The 18,105-nt window shown below is 39.8% G+C and overlaps 1 protein-coding gene across 6 annotated transcripts in view; it reads left to right on the forward strand.

Annotated features, from left to right (window-relative positions):
* Window positions 1–18,105, forward strand: part of FERMT2 (FERM domain containing kindlin 2) — a 94,975-nt gene that overhangs the window by 41,652 nt on the left and 35,218 nt on the right. For all 6 annotated transcript variants that reach the window (XM_039469092.2, XM_039469093.2, XM_039469095.2 and 3 more), the window contains exon 4: window positions 17,163–17,297. In XM_039469092.2, the coding sequence (XP_039325026.1) occupies window positions 17,163–17,297 (135 nt within the window). The remainder of the gene's footprint in view (window positions 1–17,162; window positions 17,298–18,105) is intronic.

Here is an 18,105-nt window from a genome sequence, read left to right on the forward strand (position 1 = left end):
TTTGTTAATTGCTAGGGCCTTTAACTCAAGAATGCATGGGCATTTTTACCAAATGGAGCTTAGAAAGTGACTTGCCCAAGGTCACGCAGAGAAAGTCAAGAACCAACCTAAGTGGTTCTTGTCGTTCTCTGTGACAAGAATCTAGAGCTTCTTATACCTTCCTTCCTTAACACTTATCTTCACTGGCCTCATGCTGTCATCAGAGCTCATGGATTTTTTTCCTACAAAATGTTTTGTGCATTAATTCTTCATTCCACACTCTGCTGCATAGAATGAGGTTAGATGTTGAGAAGATTTTCAGGTCGTTAGACTAATATTGCTCCACCTCCCTAAATATATCTATAGTGGGTGTTGGTCTTTCATTTACTGCTGCTCCTGCTGCTTTTGGCTGCATGGCATCTGAACTTCTGGTTCTATGTTTTGGAAATTTCCTACCTTTTAAGTTGTATGAGACAAAGCCTACCTCCCTCTACAGAAACCGTAAACTCCAGATAGTTGTTTCCCAACCCCCCTCACAGATAGAGTGCAGGCAGTTGGCCAGTTCTAGGTTACAGGCACGTCAGAAAATTTCTCCTAGAACTTTTGAGTCAGGAGCTCTTGACTCAGATAAGCCAGAATGAGAAATACCTCATTCCAGTGTCATAAGTGGCAGCAACATCCAGCTTCTAAGATAGAGAAGCCATCATCCTGTGAGAACACCCATCCATGCATTGAGTATATTGCCCATTTACCCCTGGGGGATCTCATAGAGTTAGAATTGTGCATTTGCAGTGTTTGAAATTTAGATTACAAAAAGATACTATATAATAAACATGTCTACATTATCCCGTTTATGTTTATCCACCTAGAAGTATACTCGGAGGTATTTCACTAGAATGTTGACAGAGGTTATCTCAGGGTGATATTTCAGATATGCATTTTTTTATCCCCAATTTTTATACTTTTGCAATCATTTGTTGTTGCTGTTTTTAACAATTTAATATGTAATATTTGTGTAAACAAGAAAAGCTATTTTTCATTCAAGGATCAAAACCACTTTTAGCTTTTGATGTTTTTGTTTAGAATGTAAACTCTAAAGTCAGAACGATGCCTTTCCATCTCTGTATTCTCGGTATAGGGCATGGCGTTAGAGAACATTAATTGAATGAATGAATGAATTGAATGAATGAAAAGGGGAAAATGATTAAATAAATAAATTAAGGAGCAGTTAATGCTATCACTGGGATCATATGGAAAGTAATGATCTATGGCCAGGCACAGTGGCTCACACCTGTAATCCCAGCACTTTGGGAGGCCAAGGCAGGCAGATCACTTGAGACCAGGAGTTCAAGACCGGCCTGGCCTACATGATGAAACCCTGTCTCTACCAAAAATACAGAAAGTAGCTGGGCGTGATGGCATGCATCTGCGGTCCCAACTACTTGAGAGGCTGATGCAGGAGAATCGATTGAATCTGGGAGGTGTAGGTTGCAGTGAGCCAAGATCACGCCACTGCACTCCAGCCTGGGCAACAGAGTGAGACTCTGTCTCCAAAAAAAAAAAAAAGTAGTGATCTATTACAGGGTGTTCAGGTAATTTCTGCTTCATTGGGTGGTTACATTATGTTTACTCTAAACAGTCTTAACAGCTATTAAGGGTCTCAACTATCAGTATTAATGGGTAGAAATTTACATAATATTTTGATAAATTATAAGACTAAAGTCTTTCCTTCAGAGAAGAGGGGTCTTAAAGAGTGGTAATTTTCTTTGTAGATATATTAGAGAATGCTCCAAGAACTGAGGCACTTGATTATGAAATTGTCTAAAACAAAAGGGGTTGTGCTTTATAGACTAGTCACGTTTACATGAAGGATCAGATACCAAGGGTACAGAGTTCAGAAATCTAGGAGGTACGTAAAATTTAGATGATCACAGTGTTTGCTGAGAGTCCAAGTACTTGCCATGTGTGAATAGATCGATGTCTTCGCATGCTGGCAGCACAACGGGGAAGAAGATACCTGATAGCAGGCTCTGTGCTGCAGTCTACTTAACATCATGAAGAATTTGGGAGTAGGGTGGGGTCAGTATCACAGAGCAGGGTTCCTAAGATGGGGTCCCCATTTGGAGGAAACCAGGAGAAAAATTAGGGCGTAAAGATCCAGTCAAATAGTTACACAGTTGAGATTTGGCTACAGAAATAAATAAGAAAACAGCTAATCGGCCTTAAATAATAAGTATGTAATACATGCATATTTAATATATAATTTAATACTGTTGTTGCTATAAAATATTATAAAATAAAAACCATATGAAAATTATAAAATTTCATATTATAAAAATTGTAAAATGTTCCTATGTATGTTAGGAAAGAAGGAAGGGTATTTGATTTGCCAGGTGATTAAACTGTGTTGGCAAACTCTGGCCTGCAGTCTGCTTTTGTGTGGCTCAAGAATGAATTATAATTAGGCTTTTACATTTTTTTAATGGTTAAGAAAAATTAATATTTTATGCTGTGAACATTATAAAAACTCAAATTTCTATGTCCATAAATAAAGTTGTATTGTAATACAGCAACATTCATTTGCTTAAGTATTGTCTGTGGTTGCTTTTGCGTTACAACAGCAGTGTCGAGTAGAGAGAACTGCATACCCTAAAATATTTACTATCTTTACAGAAAAAGTTGCCAAAAGTTTGCCAACCCCTGAATTACATTATGGGAAGCATTATTCTAGCGGTTTATTTTCTTTTCACCACCGAAATGGAACAGTGAAGTGACAGTATACAACTCTTCCCAGGAATAATTAGGAATTTTTTCTGTTAATTTTAGGTTTCTTAATTTTCAACCCAAGTTATTAAATATTTCCCCAAATTAAAATAAAGTCACTAAGTAGTGGTCATCGTGATTTAATTAATTTAGCCCTCTTGTATCTACTCCTGTGGCTTTTGCTTACTTACTGTGCAAGCATTAGAATTAAAACTGAGAAAGATGAGGACATTTCCATTGCTACCAAAATACAGTTACCTAAGGTTACCAAGTAAATGTGAAGGGTGTGCCAACTGCTGAAAAACGACAGTGATGCAAGACCAGCAGAACACTGTTTAAAGGGAAATACCTACTTTTGTGAACACTGACAACATTTCCAAGCTTTTTATTTGGTAAAAATTTTCTTTCTTTTATAATTTAACTCTTGATAAAATGCTACTGTGTAATAATTTTTTTTTCTTCCAGAAACATGCTTTCAGATCAGTGCTTCTGTGTAATAATTAAATGAAGTTTTTGTTGCATTTTCCTTTTCCTTTGGAAAGAAAGATTATTGGCAAAGAACATCATTTTTTTTTTTTTTAAATGTAACATGTATTCTGGCACGCAGGCTTCACAAATGAAGAGCCTTCTTGAGAGGAAATGAAACTCTCCTGAAGTCTGACAATCAACAGAGAGCTACTTTTAGTAGCTCTAAACACAAAATACATTCTTTTTAAAAAACATATTTTGTGTTTAGAGCTTGTTACCATTCTGTATTATCAGTAGGACATGTCATTTAGGTCTTTCTGCCTTAGATACATGCTGATTCATTTCTCGTTTTTCTCTTTCCGTTCTACTCTTGGGAAGATGAATTTGGTAGGGATGGAGAAGCACAAAACACTGGGGAAACAGAACTCGGATTGACTGAAGCTCAGTGGTGTTTAAAAATTTTTTGTAATTAGGCCGGGCGCGGTGGCTCACGCCTGTAATCCCAGCACTTTGGGAGGCCGAGGCGGATGGATCATGAGGTCAGGAGATCGAGACCATCCTGGTCAACATGGTGAAACCTCATCTCTACTAAAAATACAAAAAACTAACTCGGGAGGCTGAGGCAGGAGAATTGCCTGAACCCAGGAGGCGGAGGTTGCGGTGAGCTGAGATCGCGCCATTTGCACTCCAGCCTGGGTAACAAAAGCGAAACTCCGTCTCAAAAAAAAAAAAAACAAAAAAAACAACAAAAAAAGACTAGCTGGGCATGGTGGTGCTTGCCTGTAATCCCAGCTACTCAGGAGGCTGAGGCTGTATCTAAGGACTCTGTACAAAAGGGTTTGTTTTAGTTGTAACAATAAAGATGAGATGTTTAAATAAAGATGAAAAGGAAACAAAGATTCCCTTAAACTACTTTTTTGTACTTTCATTATTCTGTTTCTACCCTTAAGGATAGAGGATACTTTCACTTAATCCTGAAAATTGTTCAGTGCTTTTTGTTACTTTATTTCTACCGATTTCTCTACATATTCATTTTGCCCCTTGTCAGCTAATAGGGTTTTGGCTTCAAATAACAGAAATTCAAACGTTTTCTTTTTTTCTTTTCTTTTCTTTTCTTTTCTTTTTTTTTTTTTGAGACAAGAATCTCACTCTGTCTCGCAGGCTGGAGTGCAGTGGCGTGATCTCAGCTCACTGTAGCCTCCACCTCCCGGGTTGAAGTGATTCTCCAGCCTCAGCCTCCTGAGTAGCTGGGATTACAGGTGCCCGCCACCACACCCAGCTAATTCATATTTTCAAGTAGAGGTGGAATTTTGCCATGTTGGCCAAGCTGGTCCCGGACTCCTGACCTCAAATGATCCATCTGCCTCAAGCCTCCCAAAGTGCTGGGATTACAGGCATGAGCCACCATGCCCAGCCAGAATCCAGATTTAACAGTGCCTTAAACAAATAAGGGCCTTCTTTTTCACATAAGAAATTACTTGAGAAAATGAATTGGTGTCTGGAACTGGCTTCCTTGTTCAGTTGTGTCTTCAAGGACAAGCTCTCTCCGTCCCTCAATTTCTTACCCCTCAGCGTGTCAGGTTCGCCTCAGGTTTTTAAGATGCCTCCTAGAGCTCCAGGCGTACATGGTTTGAGTGCCCTAATCTGAAATTTAAAATGCTCCAAATTTTGAAACTTTTTGGCTGCGAATGTAAACTCTGAGGAAATGCTCATTGGAGCATTTCAGTCAGGTTAGGGGTGCTCAACCTGAAGCTGCATTTAAGAGGCAGAGTATCCACCTACTCTCTTCTCACACCTGTGTCCTAACAGCAAAGCAAAACGTCCAAGAAGCCCTATTCACATCTTATTGGTCCACCTTGGGTCGTTTTGCTGCCCTTAGCTGCAGGGGAGGCTGAGAAAATAATAATATTACTTAACTTTTCCAGTTTCCTTTAAGGGCTGAGAAATGGCCGGTCAGTTAGCTCGTCAGCAGACCTGCCACATGCCTTTTTAAGTGTCTAGTCAGTTACACTGAGCAAAAGGGCCAGAGTTTAAAGAAATAAAAATGAAATTTTTATTAAGGAGAGGACCCAAGGGGCGTCTTATAAGCTGTGTCCTTTAATTTTATTTATCCTTTTCATCAACTTTGTTAAGGTATAATTTAAGGTAAAATAATCATAATAGCAAAATTCATTGCATTTTGACTAATGGACCACCAGGAAGATATAGGACAGTTCCCCCATATCCCTCTGCTGACAATCCTCTTTACCCTTCTGACCTCTGGCAAACCACTTATCTGCCTTCTACCACTATAGTCTTGCCTTTTCTAAAATGTCATGTAAATAGAATCCTGCAGTATTTGGTCTTTTCTGTATGGCTTCTTCCTTTTAGCATAATGCTTCTGACCTTCATCCGTATTATTGTGCGTTATTAACTCCATCTTATTACTGAGTAGTACTCTGTTGTATGGATGTACCATAATTTGTTTATCCATTCACCAGTTGAGGGGCATTTGGGTTCTTTCCAGTTTGAAGCTAGTGTAAAAAAAAGCTTCTATGACCATTCCCTTACAGGTCTTTGTGGGAACATAGGTATTTACTCGAGCCATAAAAACTATGAGTACGTTTCTGGGTTGTATGATACGTGGATATTTGTCAAATATTGACAAATAGTCGATAAATAGTCAAGTAAATAGTCAAATTTTTTTCCAAAGTGGCTGTATTATTTTGCATTCTTACTGGCAGTGCTTGAGTTTTTGAGTTTGGGGTATTCTAGCAGGTGTGAGAGCCTGTCTCCTTAGGGCTTTAATTTGCATTACCCTAGTGACCAGTGATATTGAGCATCTGTTCATGTGCTTAATTGCTACTCATATAATGGTGAGGTGTCTGTCTGAATCCTTTGCCTGCCTGTCTTTTAAATTCAGTTGTCATCTGATTGGGTTGTAAGCATTCTTTGCATATCCCAGATATGGAAATTTTATTGGATATGTTTTGCAAATATTTTCTCACAATCTGTGGCTTACCATTTTATTAACAGTGTTTTCTAAGAGCAAAAGTTTTTATTTTGGCAAAGACAATTTATGATCTCTGTTGTCAAATTTCTGTTTCCCACCTTTCTAGTACATGAAGGGGTTTTGGTGGGTGGTTTGTGTTTGTTTGTTTGTTTTAGAAAGGGTTGTTTTGATTACATTGATCTTCACCTGTGACTTACTAGCTATCATGACTTTGATTTTGCCTTTTTAGTGGTTGTTCTAGGGTTTACAGTATATGACTTTAACTTATTCACAGTCTACCTTCAAATTATATGCTACTTCACACATAGTATAATAACCTTACAACAGTTTAATTTCTCCCTTCCATTCTTTTGTTAGTGTCATATATTTTATTCCTATACATGCTAAACCCCACAATATGTTATTTTCCCCCTAAAGCAATAAAGTATTTAAAAATGAGCAGAATGGTCTTTCATATCATATATTCACCATTTTTTGGTGCTCTTTATAAGTGTCCTTTCCATGTGGTCTCCTTTTCTTCTACCTGAAGAACTTGATATGCATCCTTTTTATAGTGCCAGTCTACTGGTGATGAAGTTTCGACCTTTTGTTTGTCTACAGAAGTTTCCATTTGGGGCCAGGCATGGTGACTCATGCCTACATGTAGTCCCAGCACTTTGGGAGGCCAAAGATTGCTTGAGCCTAGGGGTTCGAGACCAGCCTGGGCAGCATGGCAAAACCCCCTCTCCAAAAAGTACTAAAAAATTAGCTGGGCATCGTGGCATGCACCTGTAGTTCCATCTGCTCGGGAGGTTGAGGTGGGAGGATTGGTTGAGCCTGAAACACAAAGGTTGTAGTGAGTCAAGATTGTGTCACTGCACCCAAACTTGAGCAACAGAGTGAGACCCTGTCTCAAAAAAAAAAAAAAGAAAAGAAAAAAAAAAGTTTTGATTTGCCTTTATTTTTGAAAGATACTGCAGCTGGGAGATTCTGAATTCCACCCCTCCCCCCAACCCTGCTCCAATAATTGATGTCCCCTAGTTGTCTTCTGATTTGCATAATTTCAGAGAAGTCTGTTATTGTTCCTCTGTGTGCCTTTTAAGATTTTAACTTTACCCTGGTTATCAGCAATTTGATTATGATGTTTACTTAAATAGTTGTCTTTAAATTTTTTTCATTTTTTTAAAATTTTGGAGACAGAGTCTTGCTCTGTCACTGAGGCTGGAGTGCAGTGGCACAATCTCAGCTCATCGCAACCTCCACCTCCCAGGCTCAGGCTATTCTCCTGCCTCAGCCTCCTGAGTAGCTGGGACTACAGGCATACACCGCCATGCCCAGCTAATTTTTTGTGTTTTAGTAGAGACAGGGTTTCACCATGTTGCCCAGGCTGGTCACGGACTCTGGAGCTCAGGCAGTCTGCTGCCTCGGCCTCCCAAAGTGCTAAGATTACAGGCGTGAGCCACCACACCCGGCCCTGAAATCGTTTTTTCAAGGTTTATTATAACTTTGAGTCCATTGATCTTTCTGCTGCTAATCTGCTATTAATCCCATCTAGTGCCTTTTTTGTTTGAGATGTATTTTTTATCACTAGAAATAGGATTCTGGCTTCTTTTTTATATAGATTTTTCATTTTCTCTTTGTTTTCCTCTAGATTCTTAAACATATGGAATACGTTTATAATAGCTATTTCAGTGCTTTTTATCTATCATCTGAGTTATTTGTGCTTCCCCGCCCCACCCTTTACTCCTGGCTATGTGTCATTATGTGTCATAGTGGCTGGATTTTTTTGTATTGAGTTGTGTTGGCTTTTCTTCTGGTCACCAGATTATTTGAAATTAGTTGGCTCCTTTTGCTTTGAAGCTTTATTAGGGTAGACTAGGGGCACCATTAGCCTTAGGACTAATTTTGCCTCGTTACTGAGATAATAGTCTTCTGGGGATTCTTCTCAGTACTCTGTATAGAGGTCTTTCTGCTCTCCTAGATGGGAACATTAACTCTTTCAGCCGTTCCACAGTCTCTGGTAGCTTCCTCTTAACAAGTGCACAGACAGGTTTCAGAGAGACTACCGCAAACACTTCTGCAGACCCCGAGAGCACTCTGTGGAGCTCCCTTCTCTCCTGTCCTCTGCCCCACACATTCTAGCCACCTTATCATCCCTGAATGCCGTCCCAGATCTCTCGACATGCAAGACCTGGCCCCATGCGCCCCTCCCCGGCCCTTGGGCAGTAAGCTGGTGCACTCAGCTCATCCGTTTGGTCTCCCTTTCTTTTGTGCATCTTGTAGCCTAATGCTGAAAGTGTTTCTTTTTCTTTTCCTTTTTTACTGTTTAAGTAAAACAGGAGAGTAAATCAAGTTCCTGTTACTCCAACTTGAAATCCTCCATTCTTATTTTTTCCTAGATTTTCTTCTAGCCTTGCATCTTTCTTAGAAAGCCATCATATTTTCATTAAAGCATTATGTATAATAACAAAACTATTTATTTAACCAGATTTTAAACTGAACATATTCAAGGCTGGACTCTCACGATATTCCTTTCCAAATGTCTCACTCCCTCCTCCCTCCTTTCCATCCTTCCACCAAGTAGTTACTGTAGTAGTAAAAGGCCCCTCCATCCCAGGTACACATACCAGATGCATGGGAGTCATCCTTAGCATTGCCCTCTTCCTCTCCTACGCATTCTCATTATCAGCGTGAAATGTTCATTTTGCCTCTAAGAGGTATCTTCAGTCTCCCCATCTCTCCCTGTCTCCACCCTCCACTGCTCTGGTAGTCCACTTCGCCACCACCTCTTTCTGTTCCAGGAGCCTCCTAAGCAGTCTTCCTTTATCCATTCTTTTTCTTTCTAATGCATTCTTTATTCAGTAAGCAGAAAGATTTTTGAAATTATTATTATTTGAGACGGAGTCTTGTTGTGTCACCAGGCTGGAGTGCAGTGGTGTGATCTGAGCTCACTGCAACCTCTGCCTCCTGGGTTCAAGTGCTTCTCCTCCCTCAGCCTCCTGAGTAGCTGGAACTACAAGCACACACCACCATTTCCAGCTAATTTTTGTATTTTTTTTTTTTTTTTTTTTTTTTTTTTGAGACAGAGTTTCGCTCTCATTACCCAGGCTGGAGTGCAATGGCGCGATCTCGGCTCACCGCAACCTCCGCCTCCTGGGTTCAGGCAATTCTCCTGCCTCAGCCTCCTGAGTAGCTGGGATTACAGGCACGCGCCACCATGCCCAGCTAATTTTTTGTGTTTTTAGTAGAGACGGGGTTTCACTATGTTGACCAGGATGGTCTCGATGTCTTGACCTCGTGATCCACCCGCCTGGGCCTCCCAAAGTGCTGGGATTACAGGCTTGAGCCACCGCACCCGGCCTCATTTTTGTATTTTTAGTAGAGACAGGGTTTCACCCTGTTGTCTAGGATGGTCTCGATCTCTTGACCTTGTGATCTCCCTGCCTCAGCCTCCCAAAGTGTTGGGATTATAGACATAAGCTACCACACCCAGCTTGAAATTATTTTTTAATCAAAGCAATAAATGCAGAATTAAAGTAGAAAAGGCTTATAACATGAAACTACTTTTCTGCCCAATTTCTCCCCAGCACCTGCTTGTACTCCCTACCACTTTCTACTCTTTTACTGTTTCTGGCTTTTATTTTAATAATTCTGAATATGTGCTTAGAGTATTATTTCTTGATTTATCAGTTTTAGATCTCTGTTGATGTTTTTCCACTCAACCCTTTCTTTTTTGTTGCTGGTTTTTTTGTTTTTTTGTTTTTCGGTTTTTTTTTTTTTTTTTATGAAGTCTCGCTCTGTCCCCCAGGCTGGAGTGCAGTATCTCAAATCTCAGCTCACTGAAACCTCCACCTCCCCAGTTCAAGCAGTTCTCCTGCCTCTGCCCTCTGAGTAGCTGGGATTACAGGCGTGAGCCACCTCGACTGGCCTCAACCCTTTCTTTTCTTCATTATAACTATTATAATTTTTGACTGAATCACTATTACTGTTTATATTAACAAAGCAGACATTTTTACTTTCTGAGCCGAAATGTATATTTTTACCTTTCCTATCTCATATGTCTTTTTTTTTTTTTTGAGATAGGGTCTCACTCTGTCACCCACACAGAAGTGCAGTGGTGCAATCTCAGCTCACTACAACTTCCACCTCCCAGGTTCAGGTGACTCACATGCCTCAGCCTCCCAGGTAGCTAGGATTACAAGCACACGCCACCACACCTGGCTAATTTTTGTATTTTTAGTAGAGATGGGGTTTTGCTGTGTTGACCAGGCTGGTCTCAAACTCCTGACCACAGGTGATTCACCCGCCTTGGCCTCCCAAAGTGCTGGGATTACAGGTGCCAAGCTAGTTTGTATAACTCCTGAGGGCTCAAGCAGTTTTCTCGTCTTTGCTTCCCAAAGGGTCATAGGCCTTTTTATCATTTGCTGCTTTTGCAACATGTATCTGTTGCTGATTTCTTTTATTTGTATTACTCACCTTAATTTTCAACACAATTAAATACATTTTCGGATTATAGTCAATCTCCCCACTTTTCTTTTTTTCTTCCTAGACATCCTCTTGCACTCTGGGGTGGGTATTTTCTCAGCCCAGGCGTACAGTCACAGCCCTAGGACGTACCTTCAGCATTATCTTCTCTCTGGTATTTGACCTTGGAGTTTTCCTCAGTGTTGATTTGCTCTCTTATTTCGGTGGAATATATGCTCTATCAGGGTAGTAAGAAAAAGGTGAATGGGTTGTAAATTTTTGAGATATTTGTCTTTATTCTGCCCTTCAATAGAATTGTTGTATCAAAAATTATTTTTTCCTCAGAATTTGAAAGTCGTTTTTAAATTATCTTTTCGCTTCCAGTGTCACTATTAATAGTTCTGATAGTGTTCTTTTCTTTTTCTTGCTTTTCTTTTTTTTTTTTTTTTTTTTTTTTTTTTTTTTTTTTTGAGACGGATTTTCGCTCTTGTTACCCAGGCTGGAGTGCAATGGCGCGATCTCGGCTCACCGCAACCTCCGCCTCCTGGGTTCAGGCAATTCTCCTGCCTCAGCCTCCTGAGTAGCTGGGATTACAGGCAAGCGCCACCATGCCCAGCTAATTTTTTGTATTTTTAGTAGAGATGGGGTTTTACCATGTTGACCAGGATGGTCTCGATCTCTCGACCTCGTGATCCACCCGCCTCGGCCTCCCAAAGTGCTGGGATTACAGAGTTGAGCCACCACGCCCGGCTGCTTTTCTTTTTTCTTAAGAGACAAGGTCTCACTCCGTTGCCCAAGCTGGACTGCAGTGTTGCGATCATAGCTCACTCTAATCTCGAACTCTTGGGCTCAAGCAGTCCTCCTCCTTCAGCTTCTCGAGTAGTTGGGGCTCCAGGTGTGCACCACCATGCCTGCCTCATCTTTAAATTTTTGGTAGGGATGGGATATCACTATGTTGCCTAGACTGGTCTTGAGCTCCTGTCCTCCCGCCTTGGTCTCCCAAAGTGCTGAGGTTACAGGCATGAGCCAGCATGCCTGGCCTCCTAATAGTGTTCTTGATTTTTATTTTTAATCTCTCTCTCTTTTTTTTTTTTTTTTGAGACAGAGTTTCGCTCTTATTACCCAGGCTGGAGTGCAATGGCGCGATCTCGGCTCACCGCAACCTCCGCCTCCTGGGTTCAGGCAATTCTCCTGCCTCAGCCTCCTGAGTAGCTGGGATTACAGGCACACGCCACCATGCCCAGCTAATTTCTTGTATTTTTAGCAGAGACGGGGTTTCACCATGTTGACCTGGATAGTCTCGATCTCTTGACCTCGTGATCTACCCGCCTCGGCCTCCCAAAGTGCTGGGATTAGAGGCTTGAGCCACCGTGCCCGGCCTCTTTTTTTTTTTTTTTTAATCTTTATTTGTAGACTGCCTTTTCTCCCTGGAAACTTTTAGGATCTTTCTCTTCCTTGCCATTTTGAAATTTTGTAACAATGTGCCCTGCCTGCTAGAGCTTTATTTTCATTCATTATGCTGGAGACTTCTGACCAGGAGATATTTCTTGTATTTATATTATATTAAACATAATATAATATATTTAATTGGAGTTATTGTTTTATATTATTGATAATTTCCTCCTCTTTGCTTTCTCAGTTCTCTCTGTTACTATTAGTCAGACATTGTTATTAGATCTATCCACTTGCTTGACTTTGTATCTCTTCTATTGGATTTTGTTGGGGGGGGGTGACTGTCACATTTTAATATTCAGTGTTTTAAGCTCTTTTATTTTTATTTATTTTTTCAGACAGAGTCTCACTCTGTCACCCAGGCTTGAGTGCAGTGATGTGATCTCAGCTCACTGCAGCCTCCACCTTCTGGGTTCAACCTATTCTCCTGCCTCAGCCTCCCAAGTAACTGGGATTACAGGTACCCACCACCATGCCTGGCTTGTTTTTGTATTTTTAGTAGAGATGGGGTTTCACCATGTTGCCCAGGCTGGTCTCAAACTCCTGACCTCAGGTGACCTGCCCACCTTGACCTCTCAAAGTACTAGAATTACAGGTGCGTAGACTCTTAAGCAGTGGAAGTTAAGGTGTCAGCAGGGTTGCATTCCTTTCTGGGGGCTCTGAGAATGAATTTTGCTTGGTACAGTTTGGTTCTATGTGATTGTAAGACTAAGTAAGATTTCCTCTGGCCCATCTGCCAGAGGTCATTCTCAGCTCCTAGAGGCCTTCCACATTGCTCATGGCCTACTTCGTCTGTCTTCAAAGCCAGTGACAGCAGGTCAGTCTCTTCTCTCTGAATTTATCTGACCACCCCTTCTGTCTCATCTCTCTTCTGCCTGCCTCTTCTGTTCCTGAGGCCTCATGTGATTACACTGGGCTCACTCAGATAACCCAGGATAATCTCCCTAAAATCAATTGACAAGTAATCTTAATTCATTTGCAGAAACTCACAACACTACCTAGATTGGTGTTTGTGTGACCATGGGTGGATATCTTAAACCTTCAGTATTCTGCCCACCACAGAGGCCTTTCTCAAGTGTCTAATAATCCTTGGCTGTTGATTCATATGTTTAATGAAGGGGCATTATCAATACCTAACAGGAAACTCTATATTGAATGGAGTTTAGCTCATCATCCCTCTGTAAGGTATTTAGACATATTGAGCAAGCTTTTTCAAACATCAGTATCTAAAAGATCTTTTCCCTAGGGCTGTTCAGTTTCTGTTTGTAAAGGACCCTAAAGGGTATGTGTCTGTGGAATAGTTACCTGAGTTTAATTCAGTAATGAAACAGGAAAAGGATGTTGGGGTGGACTAAACTTTTCAGGTAGTCTCTTTTCTGTGCCCCAGTTTGATGATTAGAACACTGAATCAGGGTGTTTCCCATTGGTACCTCCTTCTACACACACCTTGGTTTTATATTTCTCCAGTTTACAAAGTTACTCTTCTGTCTGACTTCTGCCTCCCAAAACTTCTGAGATTTCTTATCCATTATTTTCTTCCATTTTGGGGGCTCTTACAGGTTTATGTTTTCTTTATTTTTATGTGATTTTGAGAAGGATTGAAAATAAATGCACATGTTCAGTATACATTTTTAACCAGAAATGCTTCATCTACCCTGAGAACTCTTCCTTACCTCTGTTTCTCAGTTCCCTCACCCTCATGCTTTTCATATGTGTAGTATTTATGTAGCCTGTTTAGATTAGACTAGATTTGTCTTTTCTTTGATAACCTGCTAATTATAATGAACATTAAATTTCAATGCTATGGTTGGGTGTGGTGGCTCAGGGCTGCATTCCCAGTATTCTGGGAGGCTGAGAAAGGAGGATTACCTGAGCCCAGGTGGCTGCAGTGAGCTTTGATCACACTAACACTACTTCATTCCAGTACCTGGAATTACAAATGCATGCCACCACATCCAGCTAATTTTGTATTTTCAGTAGAGACAGGGTTTGACCATGTTTGCCAGGCTGGTTTCAAACTCCTGACCTCAGGTGATCCACCCGCCTTGGCCTCCCAAAGTGCTGAGATCACAGGCCTGAGCTGTCATGCCCAACTGAGTGTTTCTAATAGTAACATTCAAATAATCAACAGAAAACCAGACCAAAACCCATATACTTGTTAAAATAATTTATTTGGACTTCTTATTTAAACATAGACAATGTTTATATAAATTTAAAAAAACAGAAGAAAGTCCAATGTGGTTTGCAGTAATTGCTACCATGTTAATTTTTACATGCAAATTAACTTTGAAGAAATCTCATAGAAGAACGAGAAAAGGGGCTGGGCACGGTGGCTCACGCTTGTAATCCCAGCACTTTGGGAGCCCGAGGTGGGCAGATCATGAGGTCAAGAGATGGAGACCATCCTGGCCAACATGGTGAAACCCCATCTCTACAAAAATATGAAAATTAGCTGGATGCGGTGGCGTGCACCTGGAGTCCCAGCTACTCAGAAGGCTGAGGCAGGAGAATCTCGAACCTGGGAGGCGGAGGTTGCAGTGACCTGAGATCGCGCCACTGCACTCCAGTCCGGCAACAGAGCAAGACTGCATCTCAAAAAAAAAAGAGAGAGAAAAGGAAAAAATTATATATCAATGACTAAAAACACATGAGAAGATGTACATTACTACTAATCAAAGACATAAGAGAAAAATATATGTCGATCTTGTTCCACCTTTGCCTTAAAATTATCACCTTTAATCCAGTAATTCTACTCCCGTGAATTCTGAAATAAAATATGGAAAAAGATGAACATAGATGTTTGTAGAATTATTAAATATTAGTTATAATGGGCTCAGTATTAGAATGATTACATTTTATTTACATAGTAGAATGTTACGTAGTTGTTCAAATGATCATTTACTAGTCATATTTCATCTTTTATAAACACATTTTATTTTTTGCCCTATCTTACGATTCTGAAAGAACACATTTTAAGTGATTCAATTATTTATACTTTTTTCGGGGGCAACTTCCAAATTTCTACCTGAGTAGGGGTGTGTGTGTGTGTGTGTGTGTGTTTTATTTTTTCTGGAGATTGTCTTGCTCTGTCACCCAGGCTCTGTGTGTGTGTGTGTGTGTGTGTGTGTGTGTGTGTTTTATTTTTTCTGGAGATTGTCTTGCTCTGTCACCCAGGCTGGAGAGTGTTGGCCCAGTCATGGCTCACTGCAGCCTGGACTTGCAGGCTCAGACACTCTTCCCGCCTCAGTCATTCTTTTTATTGCATGTGTCAATAGTTTGTTGTTTTTTACTGATTTATGAGTTGTGTTCCATTGACTGTCACATTTTTGTTTATCCATCTGAGTTATTTTCAATTTTGACTTTCATGAATAAAGTTATTACAAATGTGCTTTTCGTTGTCTTGGGTAAATAGGGGTAGAATGTCTTGAGTTGTGTGGTACATGTATGTTCAACTTTATACAGAACTGCTGAGCTGTTTTCAAAACATTGTCTCATTTTACAGTCCCATCAGCTGCTGATGAGAGTTCAAGTTCCTCTTTACATCCTCACTGACACCGGGTAGTATGTCTTTTTAATGCTGGCCTCTGATGTATGGATACTGCTATCTCATTGTGGTTTCAATTTGCATTTCCCTGATAACTGATAATGTCAAGTATCTTTTCATGTGCTGCTTGGTCATATTTTAAAGTGATTGTCCAGATCTTCAGTTAATTTGTCTTCTTATTATTGAATTGTTTGAGCTCTTTATATATTCAGAATACAAGTCTTTAGTCAGATAAGTGTGCTGCAAATACGTTGTCCCAATATATGCTTGCCTTTTTGTTTTCTCAACAGTGTCTTTAAAGACTAGGTTGGTTGGTGGTGGCTATTTTTTTTTTTTAAGTAAAGGGAAGTTTTTTGTGGTTCTTTTGTTCGTGTGTATGTCCTATCTAAGAAATCTTTGTCTTATGCATTCTTCTAGTTTTATTATTTTGGCTATTACATTTAGATCAGTGGTCATTTAGAATTAATTTTTGCATATTGTTATATAAGGGTTAATGTTCTTTAAATATATATATATATATATATATATATATATATATATATATATATATATATGAATCATTGTTTAGCACTGTTGAAAAGATTTTTCTTTCTCCTTGAATTGCTTTGGCACCTTTGTCAAAAAATTCTGGTCACCTGTATTTAGGTCTGTTTGGGGAGCCCTCTTCTATTTCATTCATCTGTATGTCTTATCATTTAGCCAGTAAGTGCAGTGGCTTGATTGATACAGCTTTACCATGTCTTAATAAAATCAATAGTGTGTAAGTTCGCCAACTTTTTAAAGAATTGCTTTGACTATTCTAGAATTGTTCTTATTTTCATATAAATTTTACAATCTGTCAATTTCTATAGAAAGTTGGCATTTTGACTGGGATCTCATTAAATCTTTACCTTAATTTGAGGAGAATTGACTTCTTAACAAAATGAAGTCCTGCAATTTGTGAACATGATGTACAATATATAACATATAACGTGTGTTGGGTGGGGGGTTCCTTGGATCATTTTAAATTTCTTTTGTTATTTTCATTTAACCATTTTGCCTGTTAACTGACTCCTCAAATGAAAATAGATCCGAAACTTGTAGCCACTTGATACAGGGCAGAAAATTTGAATCAATTAAAATTTGAGATTTGGTAATGATGTAAAAATATCCTAACATTTACCTCATTTATCATGTGTACCTTATGACATGCAGAATGGATAAAGAACATCATATAAATCTCAATTTTCCTTCCAGTTTCATATAAAAATATATAAATAAGGGCTTCTAATATTTTCTTTCTGTACCTTAGTAGATTGTTACCTCTACTTTGAGGTCATCACGTGTATTATGTAGTTATGAATTAAGGATGCTTTGGGTAGAGTTTTTTTTGGTCATAATCAGTGTTTTGCATGGCATCAGTATCTGACACAACTCAGACATACAGAAAGAAATTACAGTTTATCTTGAAACAATAGATTCATTAAGTGTAAAGTGTTTAAATTTTCTGTTGTTGTAGTAAAACAATCTATTTTCTAACAGATATCAGACACCCTGAAGAACTTTCTCTCTTAAAGAAACCCAGAGATCCAACAAAGAAAAAAAAGAAGAAGCTAGATGACCAGTCTGAAGATGAGGCACTTGAATTAGAGGGGCCTCTTATCACTCCTGGATCAGGTAAGACTTTTGCCAAGCAGTGGGCTTAAAGTGAGAACTGTAGACTGTGTACCTGGGTCTTTCTGGTGGTGGGTAAATGGATCATGTAGGTCAAGAAGACTGTCAAGTTAAAAAACAAAAACCTCTCCTTCGGCATTTTTCTCTCAGTTATGATATCACTGTCAAGTGTTGTTGGTTTCTGTCATGCGCAAATCATCATGCCAAGCGTTAATAGTTGAATCAATAAAGAGGAAGCCCAGTTCTCTTGTTCAGAGAGTCAAAAGGAATAGTACCATAATTGGAATCAGGGAGAAATTGGAAATTTTTTAGGGTGTAGGTCATGAAAACCACCACTATTTAGTTGATGCTTTATTCCTTAAAGTCTTATGTAAATTCCTTTTGAAAAACCTTCTCTCCACTGGATGTGGTGGCTCACGCCTGTAATCCCAGCACTTCAGGAGGCTGAGGTGGGTGGATCACCAGCGGTCAGGAATTCGAGACAAGCCTGGCCAACATAGTGAAACCCCATGTCTACTAAAAATACAAAAATTAGCCCAGCGTGGTAGCAAGTGGCTGTAATCTCAGCTAGTTGGGAGGCTGAGGCAGGAGAGCTGCTTGAACATGGGAGGTGGAGGTTGCGGTGAGCTGAGATTGCACCATTGCACTCCAGCCTGGGCGACGAGCAAAACTCCATCTCAAAAAAAAAAAAGGAAAAAACAACAGTCGTCTCTCTGCTTTGCATTTTCTGCTTCCCTGCCTTCCCACCTTTTTTCTTTAAGGTTTTACTCCTTTGAGGAGCTTTCTTAGATTCCCTTTCATTACTTTTCCA

The sequence above is a fragment of the Saimiri boliviensis genome, chromosome 2 (genome assembly GCF_048565385.1).
Source record: "Saimiri boliviensis isolate mSaiBol1 chromosome 2, mSaiBol1.pri, whole genome shotgun sequence".
NCBI lineage: Eukaryota > Metazoa > Chordata > Mammalia > Primates > Cebidae > Saimiri > Saimiri boliviensis.